The following is a 24,684-nucleotide window of genomic DNA, read 5'->3' on the forward strand; positions in this document are numbered from 1 at the left end:
CTTGCTACTCTCACATCCCTGAGAATGGCTCTGAGTGTCCCCACCCTGTTTGACAAGGAATGTTAAGGTATGTGGCTCAAGTGAGGACGTATGTTAAAGCTACAAGGAAATGATATCCCCCTCATCCCTTCTTGTTTGTGTGTAAGGCATGAAACATTGTAGTTTGTAGTCAACTCCTGGTAAAATGAAATGCTTAACAGTTTAGTTCTGTCATTAGCTAAATGTTCTTCCTCTACTTCAACATCTTCAAAGGAATTGCAGATTATAGCTTCTTACTGAAGTAAGACTGAGGTTAACTACTAGTTGAAAGAATCTGCAGCCTTAATTTTAAAGATCATTCCTGCTTACAGAGATGCTCACTGTTTTGGGCAAGTGAGATCTGCTGTTTAGATTGGTTTGGGTTTGGTTTTGTTAATTTTTCACTGTTGGCTTCGGTTTGCTTCTTTTTTTGGGGGGTGGAGGGTTTTGTTCCATTTGGGCTTTCATTTTATGGTGGGTTTTTTGTTTATTTTTGGTTTTGGTGTGTTTTTTTGGGATTTTTCAGACTGGATCCAAACAGCAAAAGCTCCAGTTTGCTTCTCTGACTTGTGAAAATAATACTTCAAACCCAAACCAGTGAGCCTTTATTTGCGAAACTCAAGGAGAACTGCAACACATGATTGTGAAATATACACTTCACTCAAAGAAACAGGGAAAGCAGTTTTCAAATATACAGTGAAATAGAGTCCCAACTGCAGACCATGTTGTGCAGTTTACACTTCACCATGGTTCACATTTCACCATGGTTCACATTTTCACTGTGGAGAACTTAATATAATCTTTATATACACATTTTTAAACATTCTACTCTTGAACTTTATTAGAAGCCTTGTAGTGAAGGACTGTAAGCCTTCACACAGTTTTCACAGATGGAAGCAGACACTGGAACCTGCGACATGATCCCAGTCCAGTGTCTCCAGAACCCAACACCATTAGCAGACATCTGCAGTCATTCTATACCTAATACACAAACAGCTTTTCCAGTTAGAAGAGATTTTCTTTATAGGCACCCATATAATACTGGTCCCTTCAGACTACGCTGAGACATCATCATCCATGACTGTTCTTCATGCCAAAGCTGGAAAATCCTCAGGATCATCAGGATTTGGAGCAACAAGCTCCACCTACAAAGTAAAAAAGGAAGCCTTGTAGAAAAATTAATGCATTTCAAAAGAACCTGACAACTACAGATATGTATTTTACCCTGAAAAGGGTTAATTCTTCGATTAAAGTTAAATGCTTTGTATCCATCGCTATCACAGAAACACTACGTATTTATCTCAGAAGTTATGACTACTGTAATGTCTTCAGCATGAACTGACCCAAGACCTAAGGAGGACCACAGGATCACAAGTTCTGCAGCACTGAAGTGAAGAAAAAAAAGTAAAGCAACCTCGCCCAAAATACTCTCTGCTTTTAGAAGCTGCATTACTATCCTGTTACATTCTGAGGCTACTGCACGTATCAGATTGTAGTTTTAAATTCTATGCTGTGTGCTTAAAGAGCCTTTTTCATTCAGATGAAACAAATGCACCAACTTGCTTCTGCATTATTGTGTAAGTTCCCAACCTTTAAAACTTGACTCATGCTAGACAGAATTGAATCGAGACCTTCATTTAGCAGAAAGAAAAAGATATTATTTTTTAGTGCACAAATGCTGCCTTTTTTTTTCCTTAAGAGAAAATGGTCAGTAGAGGGTTTTTTTTAATGGTTACATTGAACACTTGTCTCATTCTGTAGGATGCTGCACAACCCTAAATTTACTTACTGATCTCACTCTCAGTAATCAAGCTATTACTGTACTATACTGAAATTTGCTGTAAGAGATACAAGGCTTCAGTCATTTTAATTACTTTTCCATTTATATCAAAACTCATTTCAGAAACTGATCTTCATTACATCCTTTCCTCTAGTTACTATTACAGCGACTAGTAATCAGACCTTTTGAAATATATATGTTAAGAGTTGTGAGCCTGAACCAGTATTTGATTTTGGGTCAGGAACTCAAAATAACCAAGCGACCATACTATGAGCAGGAATTAGAAACAAGTCTGTCACTACAGAAATCAGTAATTCCACAGAAAAGGGGGCAGGACACACACACTTGTTGAGACAGTTTAGCTTAAATAATTAAGCTTTAGTCTGAGTCACTTATAGTATTATGCTGTATGTATACAGCATAACAAACTGTACATAGAGTTTAGTATGCCATTTGCTTAGCTTTACTTGTTTAGCATGAGCAGCTAGATTTATTGAAGCCTTAGGCCATAAACTATGACTTTTGGCTGGAAAAGAGTTAAATTTTCTTAGTAATTTTCCTAGTAGCTAGTACAGCACTGTGTTTTGTCTTCACTGTGAGAAGAATGTTGATAATACACCAAATTTAGTTGTTGCTAAGTAATGTTTATCCTAGGTCTAGGACTTTTTTTAGTGTCCTGTGCTCTACTGACAAGCAGGTGCGCAAGTGGGACTAACCAGAAGATAAAGAGGCTGCAGCCATCAGCAGAAACTGCAACTCAACAAGATAACAGTTAACAGCCTGCCTGTGTGAAGACAGAGAAAGAATCCAGTAAGGTATTAGAAGACCCCATATCAAAAAGTCACCATTAGACTAAAAAGGCCCATGAGGGGTGGGTGAACAAATCATAAGGGGTTTCTTTGTTCAGGGTCCCTCTATGGAGGCACCCAGCTTGTGCTGTCCCTATAGCTATACCACTCAATTATCTAATTATTTTTTCCTGGAATTGAACAACTGAGACTGCTGCAGGAAACCTGGAACAGAGCCTGAAGGAGGAAGTGAGTATGTCCGAGAAGTCAAATAGAGCACCCATCAGGTCAGTGGAACCATCCGCTGCAGGGGAACTCCAGTCCTAGCAGTTTTAAGTCTTGGCTGGTGTGTAACTTCTTGAATAGTGTGTGAATGTTCAGGCAGCAGCCACTCCCCTAACACATGCACACTAATCACCAAGAAAAATCCCCAGGCAAGCAACAAGATGTCGCATAAAATCCATTACCATTACTGCTGATTGAGGTCTTCTCTCCTCAACTTGTCTGCCACGACCACCACCTCGTGCTCCTCTTGATCCACGGCCAGGGCGAGGAAGACTCCCAAAATTAATATCCAGCTGAGATGTTATGTCATTCACTGGTCTTCGGAAGACATGAGAATCATCTTCATAATCTTCCTTTCGCAACTAAAAAAAGGAATCTGGTTAAAGCCTATAGCTTCCACATAAAACCTTCTCCTCTTCCTGCTACATACATATTATAGACCAAGCAGCAGATAAATCAAGGTAACATCTGGAACAGAAGACAGGCCTTAACTTGCACGAGGTTTTAACTGAGGTGAGACAATCATAGCTTCCCAGGTACCTGGGATAGTTCTTCACTGGCTCAGATTTTGTCCTGGCAACAAAATCATTCGTATCAGCTCCGTAACACTGAAGAGGATTTTCAGAAATATTATCTATGAGGTTTTCTAATGGACTGGGGAATCAGGCGTAAGCTTACTCACTTCTACAATTATCTTGAAGTAATGGTTAAAAGGAAGCAGCAATGCACAGTATCCAGCCACTAAGCAACCTATTAGTCTGTCTGCAGCTATGAGATTACTGTTGTTTTAACTCTGGATATTTCTAGTAGCTGTAGTGGATGTAAAACTACTTCTCATCATTATTCTAATGTGCATTATAGTAACAATAACATACATGTATAAACTCATCCCATACAGTGATGTCACTTACTTTTTTCAATGTCTAAGGCAGGGATTTGACTTGCCTGTGCTACGCAGCTCCCCGTAGCTCTTATTCTATGTTCGCTTTGACAAGGTCCCTTGATACTACCAGAGAAACTTCATGGACAAAAAGAACTGAAACTTGCATGCACACCTCACATACTTTCATAGTCTTTTCAAAGCTTGTGAAAGATATTCACTCTACCCCTACCACTGTATCCCTCTGAGAAGGATGAAGAGGGTAATTAAAACTGTGACTACCAAAAGCCATGCTAAAAAGAATGCAGGCCACTTCAGTATTAGCATCTGTCCCTGGAAGTGCTCAATGACCTGAAGCAATTAAGGCTTAAAAAGCTGTAAGTTTTGATATTAGTATTATAAACAAGACAAAGGATACTATGTGTATCTATACATGCATGCAGTCATTAAGAATAAAAATTCCGTTAGGCTAGACTATTTTGACAACAAAAATCTGAAATCTTAGTAAGCAAGAATCTGTGAAAGAGTCTCCCCTCTCACCCTAATCATATAAAAAAAACCCCTAGAAATTCTCCCTAAAATGGCGGTTTCAGTAGAATCGTGGAATAAAAGTTAGGGAAAAAGGGGTGTTGAGGTGGGGGGGAAGCACACTGCTGCAGAACAAGCTCTCCAGAGTTACTTCTAGGAAGCAGGGCCCTAAAAGTAAAAAATGAAAAGCAGTACTAAATTTATGTATTCCAAATGAGCAGTGAAAGCTGTTACCCAGCACAGATGAGAAATAGGACACTTAACACCCAGACTAACCCAAGTTTAATGCATACATGCAAGTGTACACTGGCAAGTAAGCTAACCAGGATTCAAAGTCAGGGTAAGTTAAGTAGTGTTTAGCAAACACAAGTTTCTCTAGCAGCACTACCAGAGATCTGCCTAGGTGGCACCAGCAAGGACGCCGGTTTTATATTGCTAAGTGTCAGCTATAAGGTAGAACAATTTGATATATTTGTAGACAAAGTAGGGGTGGTGATCTGAGAAAAGAAAATGAACAGACGTTAAGTTTAAAGCAAGTTTTGAGGCACATACGTCATTACAGTAATCAAGCTTAGATACTGATTTCTAGGCTGTTCAGAATGTACTAAAACTAGTAAAAAAAAAAACAATAGAGGCAGTTTCCTAATCCTGGGTATAAAGCAGAGAATTCCTCAGGCAATGCTTACACGATTGCTGTATTTTGACTTGTGAATCACCACTGCTCTGTAAGGAACAATGGATTCTGGCTTCCGAATGTTGAATTCAGGCTTTGGTCGATTCCGTTGCTGAAGACTTTTCCACTCATCTAATGTCATTTCTTGAACTACTTCTTCCATTGTCTCTCCTTCACGAACTCTAGAGATTTACAGTTGTAAAGTAAAAACCATTAGCTTGCAACATGCCAGGACAAACAAAAACACTAAAGTCCAGGGCTTTGTCTGTATTCATAAGACAAAATACGTAAGTCAAAACTAAAGATTCTTCTCCACGCGTCACTGCTTGACTACCCTTCTGCCATTTTTCTGAGGCTGACCAAGACTGACTTGCCCAAAACCAGCAGCTATTGGAGTACACTATGGGTGCAATGTACTGGTATTTGAGGAAGGCTGTCTTCTACTAAGTAGCATCACATACATGGAACACAGCTCGCTTCATCATATAATTGTTTGCTGAGAAACAAGTCAAATACCATGAACTATAGGAAAACCTGCACCGATTACTCCCAGATACTCGAGAAACCATTTCTTTCTTTTCCCACACAAAACTGTTACACATTGCAATAGCAGTCAAACTTGGTTAAGTACTTCCCTAACATTGATTTTTCCAGCAACCCTTTCATAATTAGGTCCCTTCTGGTACGAGAACTATGTATTTGGTTTTCCTCACTCAATCACAGTTCTAAGTCATGCTGTAACAAATGCTAATGATTTTTCCAATGTAAATACACAGCTGATCAAATGCAAGTTGTAAACTTATTTTATCATGGAAAGACACAGAGTTAAATGACAGTGAACTGTGAATTTTGCTTTTGAAGTTGTACAAGCACCCCATCAGAATACACACATCTGTTGGAAGTGTTCTGTACATTTAGAACTAGCCTGTATAAGAACAGGCCTGCTCCCCCTTGATACTGCAGAAAACCAACCCATTTTTTGCAAATCAAAGTGACACAGTGTCTTCCTGAAGAATCCGGCATATGACAGGCAGAAGCAGAACTGAACAGTAATTTGGGTTCTAGAATGAACACAGCTTTAAATGCAGTTTGCAGAAAAAGTTAAATAAAAAATATGCAAGTCCTGTACTATATGCCTACCCTCTGACATGCCTTCATACCCTGCTCGTTGAAAAATTCCAGCTACATGAACCAGAAGCTAAAGGTTAGAAGACTGGTAAGCAGCTGTAGTTCTGTACAGATTAAGAAGATCTGAAACTGTATTAGAAGGACTGTTAAGAAAAAAAGATTAACTGGTTTAGTGAGTTAAATGAAAGAAACATACAGGTGATAGATTCAGCTGCTTCTGGAAAAACACCAACAGATGGTGTTCCATGTGCAAGAGTCTTAAGAAACAACTGCACCCCAAACATTCCAATTTGTTGTCCTCAAGAGTAAGAGGCCAGATAATTCTTTTTTCATCGATTATCTGAAGCTTCACTTTTGGGAATGGGTGCTGGAAATGTAGGACCAGTTGCAAGCACCCAGAGGAAATAAAAGGAGAGAAAATACACTAATAAAAAGGGGTTCTATGAAACTGGTTTAATTTCTTCCTAAGCCACTACCCATGGGACAGAATCTGTAAATGGCATATCTGCACTTTAGGAAGTCTTTTGTCATCCTCTCCCATTAGGTTTTCAGCACATTAGGGAGACACTATTTCAGTTCTTGGTAAGAGCTGTAGAAAGATACAGAATTGGCTGCAAGAAGTATATGAGAAGGAGCTGCCTATTTTTCAACTTGCAAAAGAAAAACAAGCATCGGAGTGGAGCTATGAGGCTAGCGCTGTGCAGTTATCAGCAGTGTAATTTTCTAAACACATTTTCTACGGCACAAAGCTTGTGAAAGAAAAGGGCAATGGCACAAAGCTTGTGAAGGAAAGGGTCAATAGCACAAGCGCTCAAGAACGCTGAATGACTGACCTTCGCATTTCAGTGATATGAAATGCTAAGGCTAAGTAATTCCAAAACAACCACCCAAAACAACCACCATCTGCAAGCCCCAAGGACAAGCAGAAACGGGCAAAAGTATCAGCTATCCAAACACAGAAAGAACTAGCAAGGCAGAAGCTCCAAAGAAGGGACCCCAAACTCCCCAAACCGTGCAAGAGTATTCCAGTCTACCCAGTCAAACTGATCTTTAAATCAACAGCACTTTTCTGCCACAGTGTACTATCATAAGGAGGTACAGTTTTATTTGGAACACATGTCACTGCCCGTGGGGTAGAACAAGGTCTCAACTGAGTAATGTCTTCTATGTGGGAACAGGAAGAAAAAGTCCAAAATAGGACTGCAAGACAGATAGGTCTAAAATACATGATCTACATGGGAAACCTTTAAAGAGATGCTGAGGAGGAAACATGCATAACAGTAAAAAAGAAGGAAACAACAGTAAAAGAGAAATGAAATTTTGCACATTCATGGTGTTTCTCAGGAGAAAAACACCCCAAACACAGTAATTTCTATTTTCAAAGTATTGGAAAGACCAGCAAGGAACACCAAACTCTCTATCAGTAGAGGACATTAAAGTCACCTAGACAGATGTGAAAAGTGGCACACATATGTCTGGTCATACCTTAAGTCACCAAGATCTCCTTTAGATCTAAATTCCTATGATTGTAAGACAACACAAGGACATTTCTACACAGCAACTTGACTTCTCAAAAAAAGCAAACACAAGTATTGCTTTGATAAGTACATATCTATCAAAAATGAGCACTTAACCTGTTCTAAAGGAAATACTAGTAGATTTACACTGCAAATATTTGGCTTTTCAACCATAAAGAACGGTTTGATTTTTACGCCAAAGGATGGCTTCAACTGATAGGTTATTAGCAGTACAAGTGTACTTTAGGATGCTAAGACTCTCAAGGGGAAACACCTCCCACTAGTGAATCACAGCAAAAGGAACCTGCACATTACATTTTGGTCAGAGACTTGATTGTAGCAGGTTATTCTGGGCACCAAGCCTATATGGAAGTGCACTCAGTGCATGATTTTCTATCTTGAAACCTTAAGCATTTTCAGTAACTGCTCGGTGTACATCTTCATTAATCAAGCATGCCACCAATCACGCTTAGAAAATATTGTGAGACACGTTAAGTGCAGCCTCTGGACAAGGGCAAACTGAATTAACAGTGCAAGTACATACCGAAACACTGAACAGGAGTCTTCAGTAATGGTTCCTACAGCCTCACTGCTTTCAGTGGATGACCATAAACCTCTACCTACACCTTGTTTACTGTGCATTCCTTTCCTGCAGGAACCACTCTATGTGAATACAATAATATGCAGAAGAAATGCCAATGGCATTCAGCTATTTGGATGATTACTTTAATTAAAAATAATGATAGCATGTCTTTTTCAGAAGATTTTTTCATATTCAGCTATATAAAGCGAATACTTACTCAGCTTTTACCAAGAAATCAATTACATCAATCTTTCCTATTAGGCACAATTTGCAGGAGTTAAACAAGGTCATACCAAGCAGCAACTGTACAAGTTAACTATAGAAGAAAAAAACAACCAAATCCTGATGCAGAGCTGCCTGGTCTGTCACTCTTAAACAACCAAAAAAACCAACCAACCTCCCATCACCCAACCCCCAAAACCAAACAAGAGGTAAACAGCCCTGCAAACTTGAAGACAAACTTTTGAAGTTTCCTATTAAATGACCAGAAGAATATACAGCTCCACCAAAAAGGAAGACAGTCCTGTGTGAGAAAGTGCAAGAAAGCCCCACAGAATAAATACTAACTCTGCGAACACCTTTGACAGGAATTGATCAGACTTTGTCATACTGAGTAAAAAGAAAAATCTATTCATTTGAATTACCAGTCAACACAAGCATGTTACATTGTTCAGACAGGGAAGAAAAGCTCAACTGAAAGCACCTGTGAGGAAAGCTTATACTGCTGTGTACTTGTACATTCTATACTTACTGCTTGCAGCAAAATACTCCAACTATTAGCATGGAGTTTGGGATGCTATAAGCAGAGAGAGACATTGATATATTAAAGTAAACGTGAAGATATGGAAAAAACCACCCTTGATTTATACTATAGAAGTATTAAAGAAACTTCTGTTCTTTATGTCTTCCCCCCCTTTCTTTTGAATGGAAGCAGTTACAACAGGAAAGCGTAAAAGAAGAAACAAACAACCCAAGTCTTCCATCTCTTCCTCAATGCAAGCACAAAACTGCAGTCAAGCAGTAGGCAAGAAAAGGATTCTTTAGAGTCGCTGCATTTAAGAGTCAAAATGAGAACAATCCTAGCAGCAGCTTAAGCAAACACACATCCTACACCCAGTACTGAGACTGTAGCAAAAGCAGAAGGTAGCCCAGTTAGAATATTTTGATGGGGTGTTTTACCTGCCAGAAGCCAACACCTCTGGAAAGCAGAGGCAACCTAAGCATGTAACACCTTAAAATACATCCACCAGCTCTTGTTCTTTAATATTAAAAGAACAATTAAAAAATATTCCACCTTGTTAAGGTGTATGCCATACAACCCTCCCTAGTTACCTATGCGATATTCACACATCTCCTATTATAAAGCACATAGTCACCAAGCTGACACTATTCCCAGAGGTACATGCAATGAGGTATATGCAATTTGTATTTTATATATAGATTCGTAAGTCTTCATTCAGGACACTATTTACCACACTGGAAACATACACAAACCAGAACTTTGTACTTGGAGGTTACTTGCATTTTTTAATCTTACAGATTTCAGTGGACTATTCCTAATCAAAGAGTTTTTTAAAAACATGAGGAGGAGTAAAATCTCTAAAAAGAGTCACAGTCTGTCTGAATACCTAGTGATTCCTGAGAAAGGGAAAAGAACTAAAGGCAACTGGCAGATTCAGTCAGACACTTCCACTTTTCTCATGCCTTATGCTCTACAAGGGACTGACGTCAGGATGTATCTACAAAGAGCCTGGAGTAGAAACCTAAGTCTGAAACACATAAAAGGTACTTATAGCTGACAAATAAACAAAACCAAACTGAATAACTGTGCTCATATTTAGCTAATACCATGTATTTTTGATAGCTTATGTACATTATCCATCCAACTTTAAGTTAGTCTAGATACAGTTTTCTGGAAGCCCAATCAGTTAATTTCAGAGACAGATTTCCTTCTATATGACTCTTCATTAAAAGCCAGTTTAAAATTTAAAAGAACTGAAACTGTATCAATTCCACTTCTTACAAGAAATTAACAAAGCCATTAATAACTGGAGCTGCACCACTAGGTCAGAAGGACTTATTCACCACATGCTATTTGATTATTCTTTAAAGCCTTTTAACTTGGACAAGACTGCCCAGTTACTTTTTCTTATGGCAGTGTTTATTTGCTGCAAATTCTCACTGGACACTGATCAGAACGAAAGCCAGAAAACTAGCAGATTTCTCTCTCAATTTCTCTACTCCTAAGGCTCAGTGCAAGACTATTTCCAGCAATATTCAAGCTCTGCAGAGGACCTTCAGGTACATGTTGACAACTGCATGATAGTAGTGAATGATGAATACTGCCTTATAGAATTTTATCTTAGTGTATTTTGATTGTGTTTGCATGATTGCATAGGCATCTTCAATACCTTTTTCCTCAGAGAACTTCAGAACGCAGGGCAGTTTTTACAAACAGGACAAGTTAAAAGGATAACAATCAATATACAGCTCCTTCTTAAATTATCACCATATCTTAGCAACTTAAGCACCACTGGCCAACAAAATGCAATCTGCAGCTGTATAAACCAAGCTTTAGTGAAGAATTAGGGATGCATTTTCATGATTCACACATACAGGCAAAGCTTTTCTATTTTTAAATATGTGTAGTAGCAAAACTTCACAGTTCACATTTCAAGCGTGTCTCCCAATAAAAGTGTATCAGTAAGTCAATTGTTTTCTTTGCATTCATAAAGAAAATACTGTGGTGAGACTATACTTGTTCAGAGACTCTCCTCCAGATGCCCCTGGCTGCTCATCTGTTTCTGCAGTTTCTTCCATAGAAGCAGTCTGTTCCATCCCACTAAAATGGTAAACAAGTGAAAAACAACAAACAAATGCATTAGAAAAAAAGCCCTTCCTGATCAATACACCACTTTTGTTCAAGAATTCCTTGAGACAAAAAAAAAAAAAAAATGAGAGGAAAACTCCAGAAACAGAAGCAGAAAGTAGACCTACTAAGTGACTAGTTAGGCGATATCCTGGGTTCAGCAGTAGCCGTCATTTTTCTCCTTCTTAGTAGCTGGTGCAGCTCTCTGTTTTTGACTTTCAGCTTGGGAACTGCACTGGTAACACTGACCTTTTTAGTTGCTGCTCAGTAATGTTTACTCTGACCAAGGACTTTCTGAGACTCATGCTCTGCCAGGGAGGAGGGGAAGCCGGGAGGAAGCAGAGACAGGACACCTGACCCAAACTAGCCAAAGAGGTATTCCATACCACAGCACATCATGCCCAGTATATAAACTGGGGCAGTTACCTGGAAGGGCTAGATCACTGCTCAATTGGGCTGGGTATCGGTCAGCAGGTGGTGAGCAGTTGTATTCTCTTCCCTTGTTATTTTCCTTATTATTTATTATTATTATTGGTGATAGCAGCAATGGTTTGTGTTATACCTTAGTTACTGGACTGTTCTGATCTCAACCTGCAGGAGTTACATTCTTTCAATTCTCCTCCCCATCCCTCCAGGAGAGCAAAGAGGAAGTGGCGGGGAGTGAGCAGGCGTCTGTATGGTTCTGAGTTACTGACTGGGTTTAAACCATGACAGGCAGCTAACAAAATGAGAAGCATGAGAAAAATCTGACTTCTATGTACTATCAAAATAAGTGAAAAGCATGCATGAAGACAAAATAATTTAACAGTAAACAGTAACACCAGTACTTGATTACAGCTTACCACTGATGCTTAGGTTTGCCTTTTTGTTTCTTTTCTACTATTAAAATGGTAAAACCCCGTTTTTTTCCATAACATGGACATTAGTTACTGCTCTCATTTGACAGTGAACAAGCACTTAATTTTAAATATGTATGCCTACCAACGGAATGAAAGTAACACAACTTTAATGCATCACTGAGCACAATTAAGGCACAGACATACTTTTTGAATTGTTTAGACAATTCCAATTTAATGCCACTTCTACCACACACACTACATCACAAGAAAGCATTGGCATCTCATGTTTGTATCAAGTTCTGATGCTATTGAACTAAAAAAATATAATGGATCTTAAATTTCTTGTATTTTATGAAGTTCACACAACCTTCCCTGACATCCTATAGAAGCTGGTTTTGTGATTTTGGTCAGCTAGTTTTGTGCCTTCACCTCAGAGCTATGTAAAGCTAGTTGATCCTTCGTTTTGAGAAGGAACCTAACCAATCTTTTAGTAAGAAATTTTATAGAAGAGAGGGAAATTAGTACAACCTTCCATGAGAATATGGAATATTAAGTCCGAAAATTATTACCCATCAAGGCTATATTTTTCAGCCTTTTAACAAGATTTTCTGAATCCATGATTTAAGTTTAAAAAAAGTTTTGCTTTGTTTTGGTTTGTTGTTTTTTTTTTTTTTTTTAATTTCATATGGCTACAGATTTTTTGCTGTAAGTTCAAAGTGCTGCCTTTTCTCTGTCCTTTACCAGCCTTCAGTTAAAAAGTTCTACATATATATAAGAACAAAAGCTACTGGAAAGAGTAGCATATTGAGAAAAAGTCCTACTGAGACTATTGAGAAAAATCATAGCTCATTTCAGCTAAAAGACTTGGCCCCTGTCAAAAAAAAAATAATGTTGGCAGTCTTATTTGAAGAAACATCACCCACGCCTTTGCTACAATTTAATCTCTCCAATATGAAGGAGGTGAGGCCAGAAAACTGCAAAACTACATTCATCACAACAACTAACAGAAAGCGAGACTCAAAACGTACATGAAACCGCTGAATATAACATGATAAGATGGATCATAGCAAATGATGATCTATGACGGGCACATGTGTATCTTTTACCTTGTATCATCTTTAACTCTTCTCCAGTTGAAAGCTCCACTTCCACCCTTTTTGTCAGCTGTTTTCATTCCCCTAGAGAGAAAAGAAGGGTTCTATGAGTTTAAGAGCTTGTTTTCATTAGGACCTCAAACTAAAACCAGCACTGACTTTTTGCCAGCCAACCTGGATACAGAAGAAGGGATCAGAATGCATAGGAGACACTACTGCAGTGCTGGCTATTGCTTACTTGTACACTAAATAAGAAGCAGCACACAGAACACTTACATTTTCACATTCCCGCTTTGTCTTTCAAACTCCTGTCTTCCTCTCTGGTCAAAGCCATCAAAACTTCTATTTATTCCACTACCTCTTCCTCTACCTCGCATTCCACCTCCTTTGCCACGACCTCTTACTGGCCTTTCACAGCGGTCTAATCTTTCAGTTGATCTAAAAATAAGATTTCTAGTCAGATTCTTGTTCTGACAGAACAGTTAAAGAAAAAAGAATTGCATGGTTGTATTTGTGCAGCTGTGAGAGATAGAGTATTAGAGCTACCACTCAATATTCAGAGCACATCTTTACACAGTACAGTTGTGTTTGTTTTGTCATTAAAAGTAGATATAAACTGAATACAAATAACAGGAATAGAAAGTTCAGCTGTTTATTGGCAACACTGAAAACATCCAAGAAGTTAAATAATACATTATAAAACTGTCAAATCCTCAACAGTTTTATCAGTCAATAGCCCACTGTCTAAACACAGACTCATATGCAACTGCTAAAAATTTCAGGGAACATGTTAAATACCAACTATTGTGATACAATGTAAGAACAGACATGCTCCCAAGCATTAAAGGTTTAGGTGGGCTTTTATAGTACCTGTAAGGATAGTAAAACTGACATGCATTCACTATCCAGTAGTGAATAGTATGACAAAAGTTTATTTTCAGTTTGAACAGTAAAATTCATTCAACTTGGAACCTGCACTGTATGTTCTGCAAAGCTTGAATAGTACAAGAGCTCAGACATGAACATTTATGCGGCAGACTACGGGTTAGATTTTCAGATCCTCACACTGTTCAGTTTTGCCTTATATTTCTAACATTTAACAGAATCATTCGAAGTTCATCTGCAAGAAAGCTGAAATTACAGCTCTGGTGCGCAAGAACCAATCTTTCAACAAATCTACACATTATTAATGCAACCATACCTTCAAGTTACATCTGGCTACTAGATCTGTTTTAAGGTTAAACCTTTCCCAACCCTGTGCAGACCCTCCACGAGGCACCTTACTTCTCCCTCTATGATACATACCTTTCCACTGTGGGTTCCACTTGTCGTTCTGCTTCATTGGAACAGAATCTTCCAAAATATGGTCTCTGTTCATTTTTGTCTTGTTTCACTTCTGCTCTTCTGTTATTGAACCCTTGCTGTTCTCCCCAATAGGGTGTTTGCTTCTGGTCTACACAAACACACATATACAGATTACTAACAGTTTAGTAATAACTGAATTGCGGTTACTACACTGCTGACTGAAATGAGCTGATTACACCTTACAGTCTTCTGCAAGTCCACCCAAACCAAAAAGCACTTAATGTTGCCAGACACTGTTTTAAAGACATTCAATTACTTTCCCTTCTGTATTGATGAATCTACCTCAGGAAAAAATACTATGGATATTGACAACAGCTTACACATTTCCAGAAAAGACAGGCTACAGAAAAATCTCATTTTGCTCTCAGAAATGGAGAACAAAGACTGTTTCTCTCATGTTCTCTCAAAGATCTTGCTAGTGTACCACAGAACAAAGCAGAGAAGCTTCAATGAAAGACATGAATTGCAAGACTGCTGCAGGAGCAACAAAGGTGGGAGAAGGACTGTTAGGTGTTAGTTGTCTGTCATGAGACAACACATCTCTTGCCAAATGAGCTGAATTTAGAGGTCTGAGCCTGCACATTTTCTTTAAGCTCACGGTTACAGTATCCAGTAACCAGAAGAGGGTCACCTCCTTCTGGTACTGTTCTCTGGAATACAGGACCATTCACCTACATTAGAAGTCACTGGGTTTAAGCGGCAGAAACCCAAGCATTAAGTACAAAGCCTCCAACACCGTTAATTGTCAAAATGTCAATATATTTCACAGTAAAACACATTTAAGCTTTTTTGGGTTTTTTTTCAGCCACTGTCAGGGCTAAGGAGGAAAAGGCTGGGCAAGGTGAATGCACAGAAACTGTGTATTATAGGAGAGAATAAACTGAGGTTATCCACTCAACCCATACAGATATATAGCATATAAAAGAAAAAAAGCCTATTCTACCCAACAATACTAAGATCAAATTAATTCACAGCTCCACAGAAATGCCCTATAAGATCTCTGATGAAAGCTTCAGTGGCAAGCATGAAGACTGTAACATCACCTTTAAAAACAAAACCTCAAAGAATTATCCACTCAGCAAATAAGTTACAAGAACGATAAAACAAGCTTGTTATGCAGTGAGGACAGTCATTTCTGTGTACAGATGATAGTTTTGTCTGTGCCACAGAAGCAACACAAGCTTTGGTTTTCCTTAAAGTACACACCACGTGACATAAGATACCCCAGTAACTCTCCTCAAGGTTTGGTTTCTCAGCCCTCACAGCAGCAAGCACACTTGCATCCTAAAAAAACCTACAACGTATACTCTGCATAAAGGGCAACTTTTGAAACCAGTTTCTGAGTAAGTCTTTCAAACCAGGATGCTTTAATAAATAGCAAAACTTTAAAGAACACAGAATTGTACACACTGTTAGGAAACATGTCTACCCTATACAGATCTCAACTACACCACTAACTATACAAGTGATAATTCCAAACCAGAATCTTGCTGTGGAAAGAGTGACTGATTTCTGACCTAATGTTTACTTATTTTGTTTGGATCTGAATGCACAACTGCAACACAGAGCACATTTTTATTTATTTTTCAGTTTCTCACTGGCTATCAGAAACATCAATTATTCTAAACAGACTAACTTGGCAAGAATGCACTAGTCAGAGACCACCTTCCCTAAGTACTTACTATTAACCTCAATTACACCTTCTGATTCAAAGAGCTCCTTAAAACAAGTAAACCAATGCCAAAACATTCAGGTGCAAAAGTAATTTTAAAAATATGGTCTTCAGTTCTGTTACACAGTACCACTTAGAAGTAGTTCAAAGTCTTCTTGCCAGAAATGCCAGTGTATTATGTGTCACTAGCACTGATCATGCTAGACACAATAGTCAGCCCTACTCTGACTTCATTGCAAGGCTATTTCACTTTTTTCTAGCTGGCGGCTATAATTACTAAAGATGGATTTTAAACACTAGAAAGGTGGCACTTATTACCTGTACAAAAACACTTTTTAACTGGTCTGACAGACATGCAGCAGTGGCTTAAAGCAGTATGCAGCAACTACACTTCTCTAATAAGCCGAGTCACCCTCAGGGCAGAAGCTTGTGAATCAGTTCAAACACCAGCACAACTTTCAGCTCTGCGTATTATGGGCAAACTAAACTGGAGTTTGGCAGCAGTGACAGCATAACCTATTAGGGTTTTAATCCTCTGCCATGTCTGTCCCAGTGCAGGCTCATTTTTATTTAGGCAGCTTAAGGCCATCTACACTTTTTTTTTTTTTTGGGGGGGGGGGGAAGTAAAAAAAACACTACAAACCAAGAATAAAAAACAACCACTGCCAAAACAAAATCTTTGTAGCAATGCCACAATAGCTTTCACTTGAAAGGAACTGAGCTATGCTTTGAATGCTCACTGTGTCTTCCAAGTACACCCCGATTTTGTCTCCTTGTTTGCATACATAGACTAGTATGCAGGTTTTCTTCAAACCAGGAAAAAGAACAACAAACAACAACCCTCTGGAGTGCTGTGGATCATCTGCTTGAGGTCCTACAAAGCTCATGCTGAAAACTGAAGGTCACTCTTTCCAAGTTACCAAGTTGAGCCTCTCTAAGGTGGTTTTCCTGGGTCTTACATCTGCAGTCTGTATTCAGCTGAAGATGTTGACCACCATTCCCCACTTCAACACTGCTTCCCTGGGAGGTTACTGCAGCAGCCCAGTGTGTCAGCTGAGTTGCATGTCACTTTATAAACCGAGGAATCAGAAATCTGATGCTTAAACTGTTCACGCAGACCCAGCTTCCCCACCCCAAGAACCAGCTGAACTAAAAATAAAATAAAATTTGAAAAATATATAAAAAAAATTAAAAAGGTTGTGTGCAGTAAACCTTGACTTTGGACAAACACCACAAGAAGTCCAACTTGCAACTGCCAATCAGTGACTATAAGCTAGATCAGGAATCTTGCTGTTTCCCCCATTGCTTCATGTAAGGAGCACAGCAGGTGATGGTGGCAGCTAGCATGCAGTTCACAGGCTGAGAGAGGTTACTGCTGCAAAGAACACCAAAGCCTTGCCTTCTGACCTAACGTCCAGCTGACAGTTCTTCACCTTCATGCTTTATGAATCCTCACAAGCCTGACACCAACTAGTCTCACCAAAACAGGTGACACTCAAACCCAGTAAGGCAATTCCATCAGTACTCCATTTCTACAAATGCAGCCTGGGATGAAGAAGTGCCAAACAAGGGCTTATTTCTACTTTGCTCAACTAGCCCACACAGGAACAGTGTAGCTTTGATCCAGTTAGGATGAACATTAGACCAAAGAAAGTAGTAAGGTAAAAGACTTGATATATCTTGTAGCATGTATTTGAAAAAAGAAAAGCAATGACAAAGTGCTTTCCACATGGTAATCTACCCTCAGAGGTTTTCTGAATCAAAGACTAGAAACATTGATTCATGCAGGACAGATCTACAGATGGGCTGCCATGTCTTTACCCGGACTCCTGTCAGAATAGGTACATGCTTTGATATATCAACGTCACCCTACAGCAATAAGGGCCACAGGTCAATAATAGTCTCTACAGAAAAAGCATTCTTTCCCCTTATTCCACAAAAATCTGACTTATATTATATCCCTTTATTTCCACAAAATAAGAGTCAATACTCTTCGCCTTCTCCAAGTCTCACCTGCAGTTCTATGCACATTCCTTTTACATCCTCAGGTATCTCTTCTCAAAACAAAGCCCTTGATTTAAATTTCTCCCAATGCAGAAATAATTCTCTGAGTTTCATTCATCACTCTAGTGTTCTTTTTCTAACTTTAGCATGTCTGAGGTGAACAAAAGAGCAGACATACTTACAAGACTTTGGAAAGTAAGATTCCTTCAAAGGCATGATGATTCCTTTTCCATTTTCCCTGCTACTGCTACCTCAGTAATTCCCACCATTTGCTTCTCTCGGACACGGCAAGTGGAGATAGATCTGCTGTCCTACTCTTTAACAGTCCATATGACTCCAAGCTCTTGTTCATTAACCAGAATAGTCTGAATAAGAAAAATCTTCACATGGTAGTACAGTTTGCAATGCTGCCCCTCACCTCAATCAAAGATCTCCCATACGTATTACTTTACACTTACTGATGGTGAAATTCCTTTACAATATGTTACTTGTGTCATTGCCCTGTAACTCTACTACTACAACCTTGTATCAGCAAACTTTGGTTATTTATTGGTTCTGTTTTTCTCTCATAGATCTTTCGGCAAAGTCTTCTCACCCACCCACGAAAATAATTTAAATTGTCCTTAATTTTTTTCATTTCAGACAAGTTTCAGATGCTTTGTAGATGTTAAAACAAAGCTAACAACAGCACAACCATTGGTCCTAAACTCAAATCTCTCCTTCGTCTTATTCCAAGACACCCTTCTTTCCTCATCTTTCAGCTTAACTTTTAAATTGAAAACTCTGAGCCTCATGAAACAATTTAGTAGGAGTTCAGAGGAGAAGAGGAAAGTAGAAAAAAAACAATAGGAGTACTGCTCCAGTTTGTCTGGAATGAGGGCAAGTGAAGAAATAATTCAAGGATCTCTGTTATTAACTATGGCTGCATGCAAACACACTGCTTCATTATCATCTCAGTAACACAATGATACCTATACATGTACAGCTCATCTTCCTTTACAGTAAAGCTGTATAACTGGAAATAGTAAAAACAATACACACTCTCAGGGACATATTTTTCTATACTTGAGAGTGCAGCAGATGTAAGACTGCACACGCAATCTTATCTCCTCCCCTTTGCATGTGTGTGTTCATGTGATTTTGATTTCAAACTTCAAGCTATTAATTTTGTAAACTAAAGCATGGCTAATTATATGATTTGCAGAATAATAGTTCAGTATCTGAAAACACACACACAAAAAAGCTTCAGCTACTGCATATACCACATGAAAATGAGACACATGCAGTTAAGACTCCATTCTGTGCTACATTTTGGTTTCATGTGTGCCAGCACTCAATCACAGAGATGACTACTGCAGCTTTCCTCCTGGCAACCTTATGATTATGTAGCTGAAAGAATGCTATTGGAAGAACTTATTTAAGATATGAAAACTGCAATCAGTACAAGATAAAATTCCCCCGAAACATTCCATGTCATGTGAATTTTTAAAACAGTAGCTAAAAACTCAAACATACAGTATTCAGTATTGCATCTAACTGTTACATGAATCATCAAATTCACATGAAAGAAGAAAAACTTTTAGAGGTATTAGCAACAAAGGTTTAGAGATTTCAACAGAAAATAGCTTATTACTGCATGATCAACACATTTAATTTGCCTGGACCGGTAAAGAATGCAAACTCTGCAACTGGGACTTTTGAACAAAGAGCTGGCAAATGCAGTTTGGCCACTGTGCTAAGAATGAACTGAGTTAAGAGTAAGAGGTACAATTATAAGAGCTGTAGTATCTACAAACAGCCTTTACCCAAATCCTTACCATACAGTATAAAAATCACTGAACACCACAGTCAGTAAGGGAGAAAGAAATACATCGTGTATATATAAGGAGGAAGCTCTTTACTGTAAGGGCAGTGAGGCACTGGAATGGGTTGCCCAAGGAAGTTGTGAGTGCTCCATCCCTGGCGGTGTTCAAGGCCAGGTTGAACAAAGCCTTGGGAAACAGGATCTAGTGTGAGGTGTTCCTGCCCATGGCAGGGGGGTTGGAACTTGAGGATCTTAAGATCCTTTCCAACCCTAACTATTCTATGATTCTATGATCATTAAGGTGAAAAGTATAGGTTTTTATGGGCTATGAAATACAAATCCATTTTCTCCTTAAAGATAGATTCAAAAATAGTCAGTGTGTCAATTCATAATAAATAGGTTAGATTCTACAAGCCGAAGTACTGGATTATCTGGCCAAGTCCACTTGGGAGGCTTGTTTCAAACTGAAAACATCTCTAGAAAATAAGTAAAAACTCCCCTAGAAAAGGCAGTGAAGAATTAAGTAAAAAAAAAAATAAAATATCAACTCACAGAGCTTTGTGAGTAAACTTTCCACCCAAACTTCAAAACATAACACTGAAAGAAGCCTCTCACACTACTGTAAAACCTTTTCTCTGTTTCAAGATAAAAGACTACGCCTGCTTCAAGTCTCTCTAAAGGTAAAGACTATTTTGTTCAGATTTAATATGCTCAAGAAATAATACAATAATAAAACAAAAACTGTGAAACTTCTAACAAGACTTTTTGTAACCCAAAGCAGCGAAACACCCAGTAATGAGAAAAAACAGTTTGGAGGTGGTCCAATGGAGGGCCATGAAGATGATCAAAGGGCTGGAAAGGCTGCCCTATGAGGAAAGGCTGAAGGAGCTAGGTCTCTTCTCCCTGGAGAAGGTTCGGCTGCGGGACACATCATAGTATTCCAGTACTTGAAGGGCAGCTACAGAGCGCAGGGAGGATGAAGGCTTCTGTCTTCACAAGAAGCCACGTGGAGAAGACAAGGGGCAACAGGTATAAGCTGCATGAGGAGAGTTTTCATCAGTTATCAGAAAGAAATTTATAACAATCATTCACTGGAACAACCCCACCAGAGCCATGGTGGAGTCCCCATCACTGAAGGTTTTCCAAATGCAATGAGACAGGATGCTAGATGATCCCTTCTAGGCCGCCTTTCCCAGGAAAGGCTGGACCAGACAATCCCTTGAGGTCCCACTCAACCTGGGCTGATCTGTGATGATTCTATTAACATGAATACAATACAGACTGAATTTTGTCATTTCAACCACAATACCATAATCTGATTCAGCTGTTTAGATGGGTCTAGATTATTTTTTATGGTCTTTAATTCCTAATCAGTGAAATGAAGTTAGAGGGAGTTATGCCAAAATCTGGACTTTTTTTTTTTTTTAATAAAAGTTTAGTGATGAGCACCCAGATTTCATCATTTCAATCAATATGCTTTATTTTCCCAAACAGAGCAGTACTGCTCTAGCAATGCATCTACCATTATAAGCTTTATGTCAAACTGAGCTGATATGAGGATCTTCCCGAGTAAGCACTCATTCTCAGCCACTAAGCTGGTATCTTCTACTCTACCCAGAAGTTTTCTGGTTGAATCCTGTATAACAAATCAATTTTGTATGGCCTAAATAAAAAGCTGCCCCTGCCTTAAAAACAAAACAAAACACTAGGTTTTTCTACCCCCTCTACCCACCACATACTTTATGTTTGCCAGCTGCGCCGTGACTGTATTTGCCCTAAGTCAGAGGGTGAGCTCTGGCCTTCAGAGCAGACTCACTAAGACACTACTTCCACAGGAAGAACATATAGGCAGGAGCAAGTGTCAACTCTCCGCCCTAGTTTTACATCCTGAGTACCATACATTTGCAATCCTTACTTCACAACAACTTCAAGACACAAACATACAGCATATGCAAAATCCAGGATAGCCACTTTCTGTAAAGAAAGTGTGGCATTTTTTTCACAGCAAATAACTCTTCTTCAAATAGATATTCATTCACTTTCACGAAGACTACTGTAAGTCACTGGTCTTTTCTCCACTTTAAATTAGCAAGCAACCAGTTAAAACAAGGCATGTGTGCCTCATCTCTGCATATGAGAAACTAGGTTTCTTAATATCAAGGTATTAGAAAATAGTCAAAACCACTCCACAGAGTCACTGTGTATTATCACAGAATTACACTCAGAACCTGTGTGCTCAAGATAGCTATAGACAAGTAGCAGGTAAAAGATGCTCTTCACATACTTCCAACACTCCTGGCAGGTTACCAATAACCACCAGCTCTTGTTCAAGAACTCTTTCATTAAAACTTGAGACTTTGAGGTTCACTGAACAGGCCTCTTCATCTCCATTTAATATCCACAGCAAAGTATCCCTGAAGTAAAATAAACCTGTTAATAGTGTGACTATTGGTCTTACAGGCAGAGATCTGTGACAAAGTCACATAGCAATCACAGAGGAATCTCAAAAGGCAAGTTTCATACAACTATCCAAAGGGACAGTGACGATTTGTTAAGATCATCCTCTGCAAAGATGATCATTAGCCAGTGCTTATTTGGCACTGAAACAGTCTCTGCTGCACAAGGTGAAATAGTTGCTGTTTGAACAGTGTAAGACTGTATGGAAGTCTAAGCAGTAAGAACTGGTAGCACTGGCAATGTCTTGATGGAGCAATAACCCAAACTGAAAGGCCACACCTTTTTCTAGGGAATTAAAACACACAGTTCAATTACTATGAATTTAACAGGATCTTTTACTACAGGAAAAGATCGGTATCTTAATGTGTTAAGCTCCAATGCCTGCAGCAGGTGAATGGGAATTTACAACTCAAGAGGGTAAAACCAGAGTTTTTGGACACAGTGTGCAGAGCCAGCCCTCAAATACTTTAGATACTGAATCCATCAGCCTGGGGCTCAATACCAGGTAAGTAATAGTAGTAAGACTCACAAGAAAAAAATACTCCAATTGCGAGGAGCCACTGCCCAGCAAAGCCTTCAGCTGCAAAGAAAACTGTGACAAACATTCTGATACAAAAGCCGACTGGCTCCCTTGAAGCAACATTCTGCATCACAGCCTTGCAGCTGACACAGCCTAGACTATTCCCGAACGCCGTGCTAAAGAGTTCTAGCAGGTAAGTTTTTATTCAAATGTTTGTGCAACAATGCAAGCTTAAGGCGAACTAAGTACAGATTCCGGGCCATATGATAACCCTGAGGAAGCTGAAGTACCAGAAGATTCAGAGGGACCAAGAAAACAAGTCTGCAAGCATCAGACACCAAAGGTAAACGGCCACTGACGAAATGCATCAACAGGGATGCTAAACCAGCAAGAAAACTACAGGTGCCGCGGTGGCAGAGTTAATGCTCTTTCACCTGTCTCTTAGGTCTATTTACGAAGTTCTCGCTTACTCGTCCGAAAACCCATTCACCTTCCGAAGCCCCCCGGGTAGGATGGGAGAGCTCCCACGGCGGCCTCGGAGCTCGGCTCCGCAGTGACGCCCAGCTGTCCCTGTCTCTCCAAGGGGCCGTTCAGGTACCCACTCGCAACGACAACCCAATGAAATCCATCTTCTCATTACCGCAGCCGCAAGCGGCGGAACGCCAGGACGGCTGAGGGGAGGCAGGGCAGGCGCGGGGCCAGCCGCGACCCCCGCCACGCTGCAGGGCCCTCTGCCTGCTCCGGCACCCGACTCCTACGGACCACCGGCTGCCGGGCCGCTCGCCCCGCCGGGACCCCGTCTCCCGCCCCACCGCCATACCGGCTTCTGGCGGCCCCCAGGGCGCAGGGGGACTCCCGGGCTGCTTGCGCTGCTTCTGGGACTCCCTCTTGCCGCCGCCCGCCCTGCCGCCGGGACCGGCTGTCCTGACGGCTGCCGCCACCGCCTCTTCGCGCTTCTTGCGCTGCTGCTGCCGGCGGTCGGCCTCGCTCAGGATGTCGAAGGGGTCAGACTCGTCGTCCAGGAGCTGGTAGAAGCGGTTGGCGATAGAGCAGCCAAAGCTCTCCTGCATCAAGGCAGCCACGGGACTATCCACCGTCCCCTTCATCATCGCTGCGGACAGCTGACCCTATCCCCTTCCCTACCGGCGGTCTGTTACGAGGCTGCCGCTGAGGCTAACCACGGAGCGCTGCACCTCGGTGACTGCTGCCCCGAGCCCGGCACCGGCTCAGCACTACCCGGGCCGCCGCTCCATAGCCATTATCATTGCCGGCGCCCCGCCCTTCACTGAGCCGCGAAACCAATGAAACGCCGCAGCTGCGAGCGGAGCCGCAACCGCCACCTATCGGCGGCGCCGCGCCCACCCACAGCGACACCCTCAACCAATAGCGAAATAACGGCGAGAGCGAGCGACCAATCCGCAATAGCGCCTTTAGGCTTCGCCCCGCCCCTGACGTGCAGCGCCTGCACAGTCAATAATGGGGTACTGACCAATAGGGTGTGCAGCTCAGGGAGCCCGGCAGCATTAGCTGTGCATGAGCCGTGGCGTTGCCCGGAGTGCGCTCCGCCGCTGCTCGTCGGTGGTAGGGGGCCGGCAGAGAGCCGCTGTGTGTGCGTGGCTGCGGAGGCTCTTCAGTAAGAGTCCGTAATGTAATGTCTTCACATTACTGTCCTCCCAGGGGCTTCTGGTACAATCCACATGCACTAACGGCTGACTTTAATGAAACGCCGCACTGGGAGCTCTCAGTGCAACTCTGCTTCGAGCACCTAGCACACTTTCACAAATTCGCCTCGTATTCCCTCAAAGTGTTTTAATTGCCTCTTTCCGCTTAAAACGGCGGTGGTGTTGGTTCCTTACATTGGTGGACCCCTGCGGGCATAA

The 24,684-nt window shown here is 40.5% G+C and overlaps 1 protein-coding gene across 1 annotated transcript; it reads right to left on the minus strand.

Moving 5' to 3' along the window:
* Nucleotides 1-607: 607 nt before the first annotated feature.
* On the minus strand, nucleotides 608-24,101 carry HABP4 (hyaluronan binding protein 4). The gene is made up of 8 exons (XM_065663246.1): nucleotides 23,625-24,101; nucleotides 14,288-14,435; nucleotides 13,259-13,420; nucleotides 12,995-13,066; nucleotides 10,939-11,022; nucleotides 4,966-5,134; nucleotides 3,054-3,233; nucleotides 608-1,163 (listed from the first exon to the last, which is right to left on the minus strand). Exons 1-8 carry the CDS (start codon nucleotides 23,911-23,913, stop codon nucleotides 1,107-1,109), a joined length of 1,161 nt encoding a protein of 386 aa, XP_065519318.1. The 5' UTR covers nucleotides 23,914-24,101; the 3' UTR covers nucleotides 608-1,106.
* Nucleotides 24,102-24,684: the final 583 nt, after the last annotated feature.

The sequence above is a fragment of the Lathamus discolor genome, chromosome Z (genome assembly GCF_037157495.1).
Source record: "Lathamus discolor isolate bLatDis1 chromosome Z, bLatDis1.hap1, whole genome shotgun sequence".
NCBI lineage: Eukaryota > Metazoa > Chordata > Aves > Psittaciformes > Psittacidae > Lathamus > Lathamus discolor.

Excerpts from the sequence above, each read along its gene's own strand:
- HABP4 (XM_065663246.1), bottom strand. The coding sequence starts at position 23,913 with ATGATGAAGGGGACGGTGGATAGTCCCGTGGCTGCCTTGATGCAGGAG. Across the intron at positions 11,023-12,994 it reads AGAGTTAAAGATGATACAAG|TGGGATGGAACAGACTGCTT; the intron begins GTAAAAGATACA and ends TTACCATTTTAG. Across the intron at positions 1,164-3,053 it reads GACCTCAATCAGCAGTAATG|GTGGAGCTTGTTGCTCCAAA; the intron begins GTAATGGATTTT and ends TTTACTTTGTAG.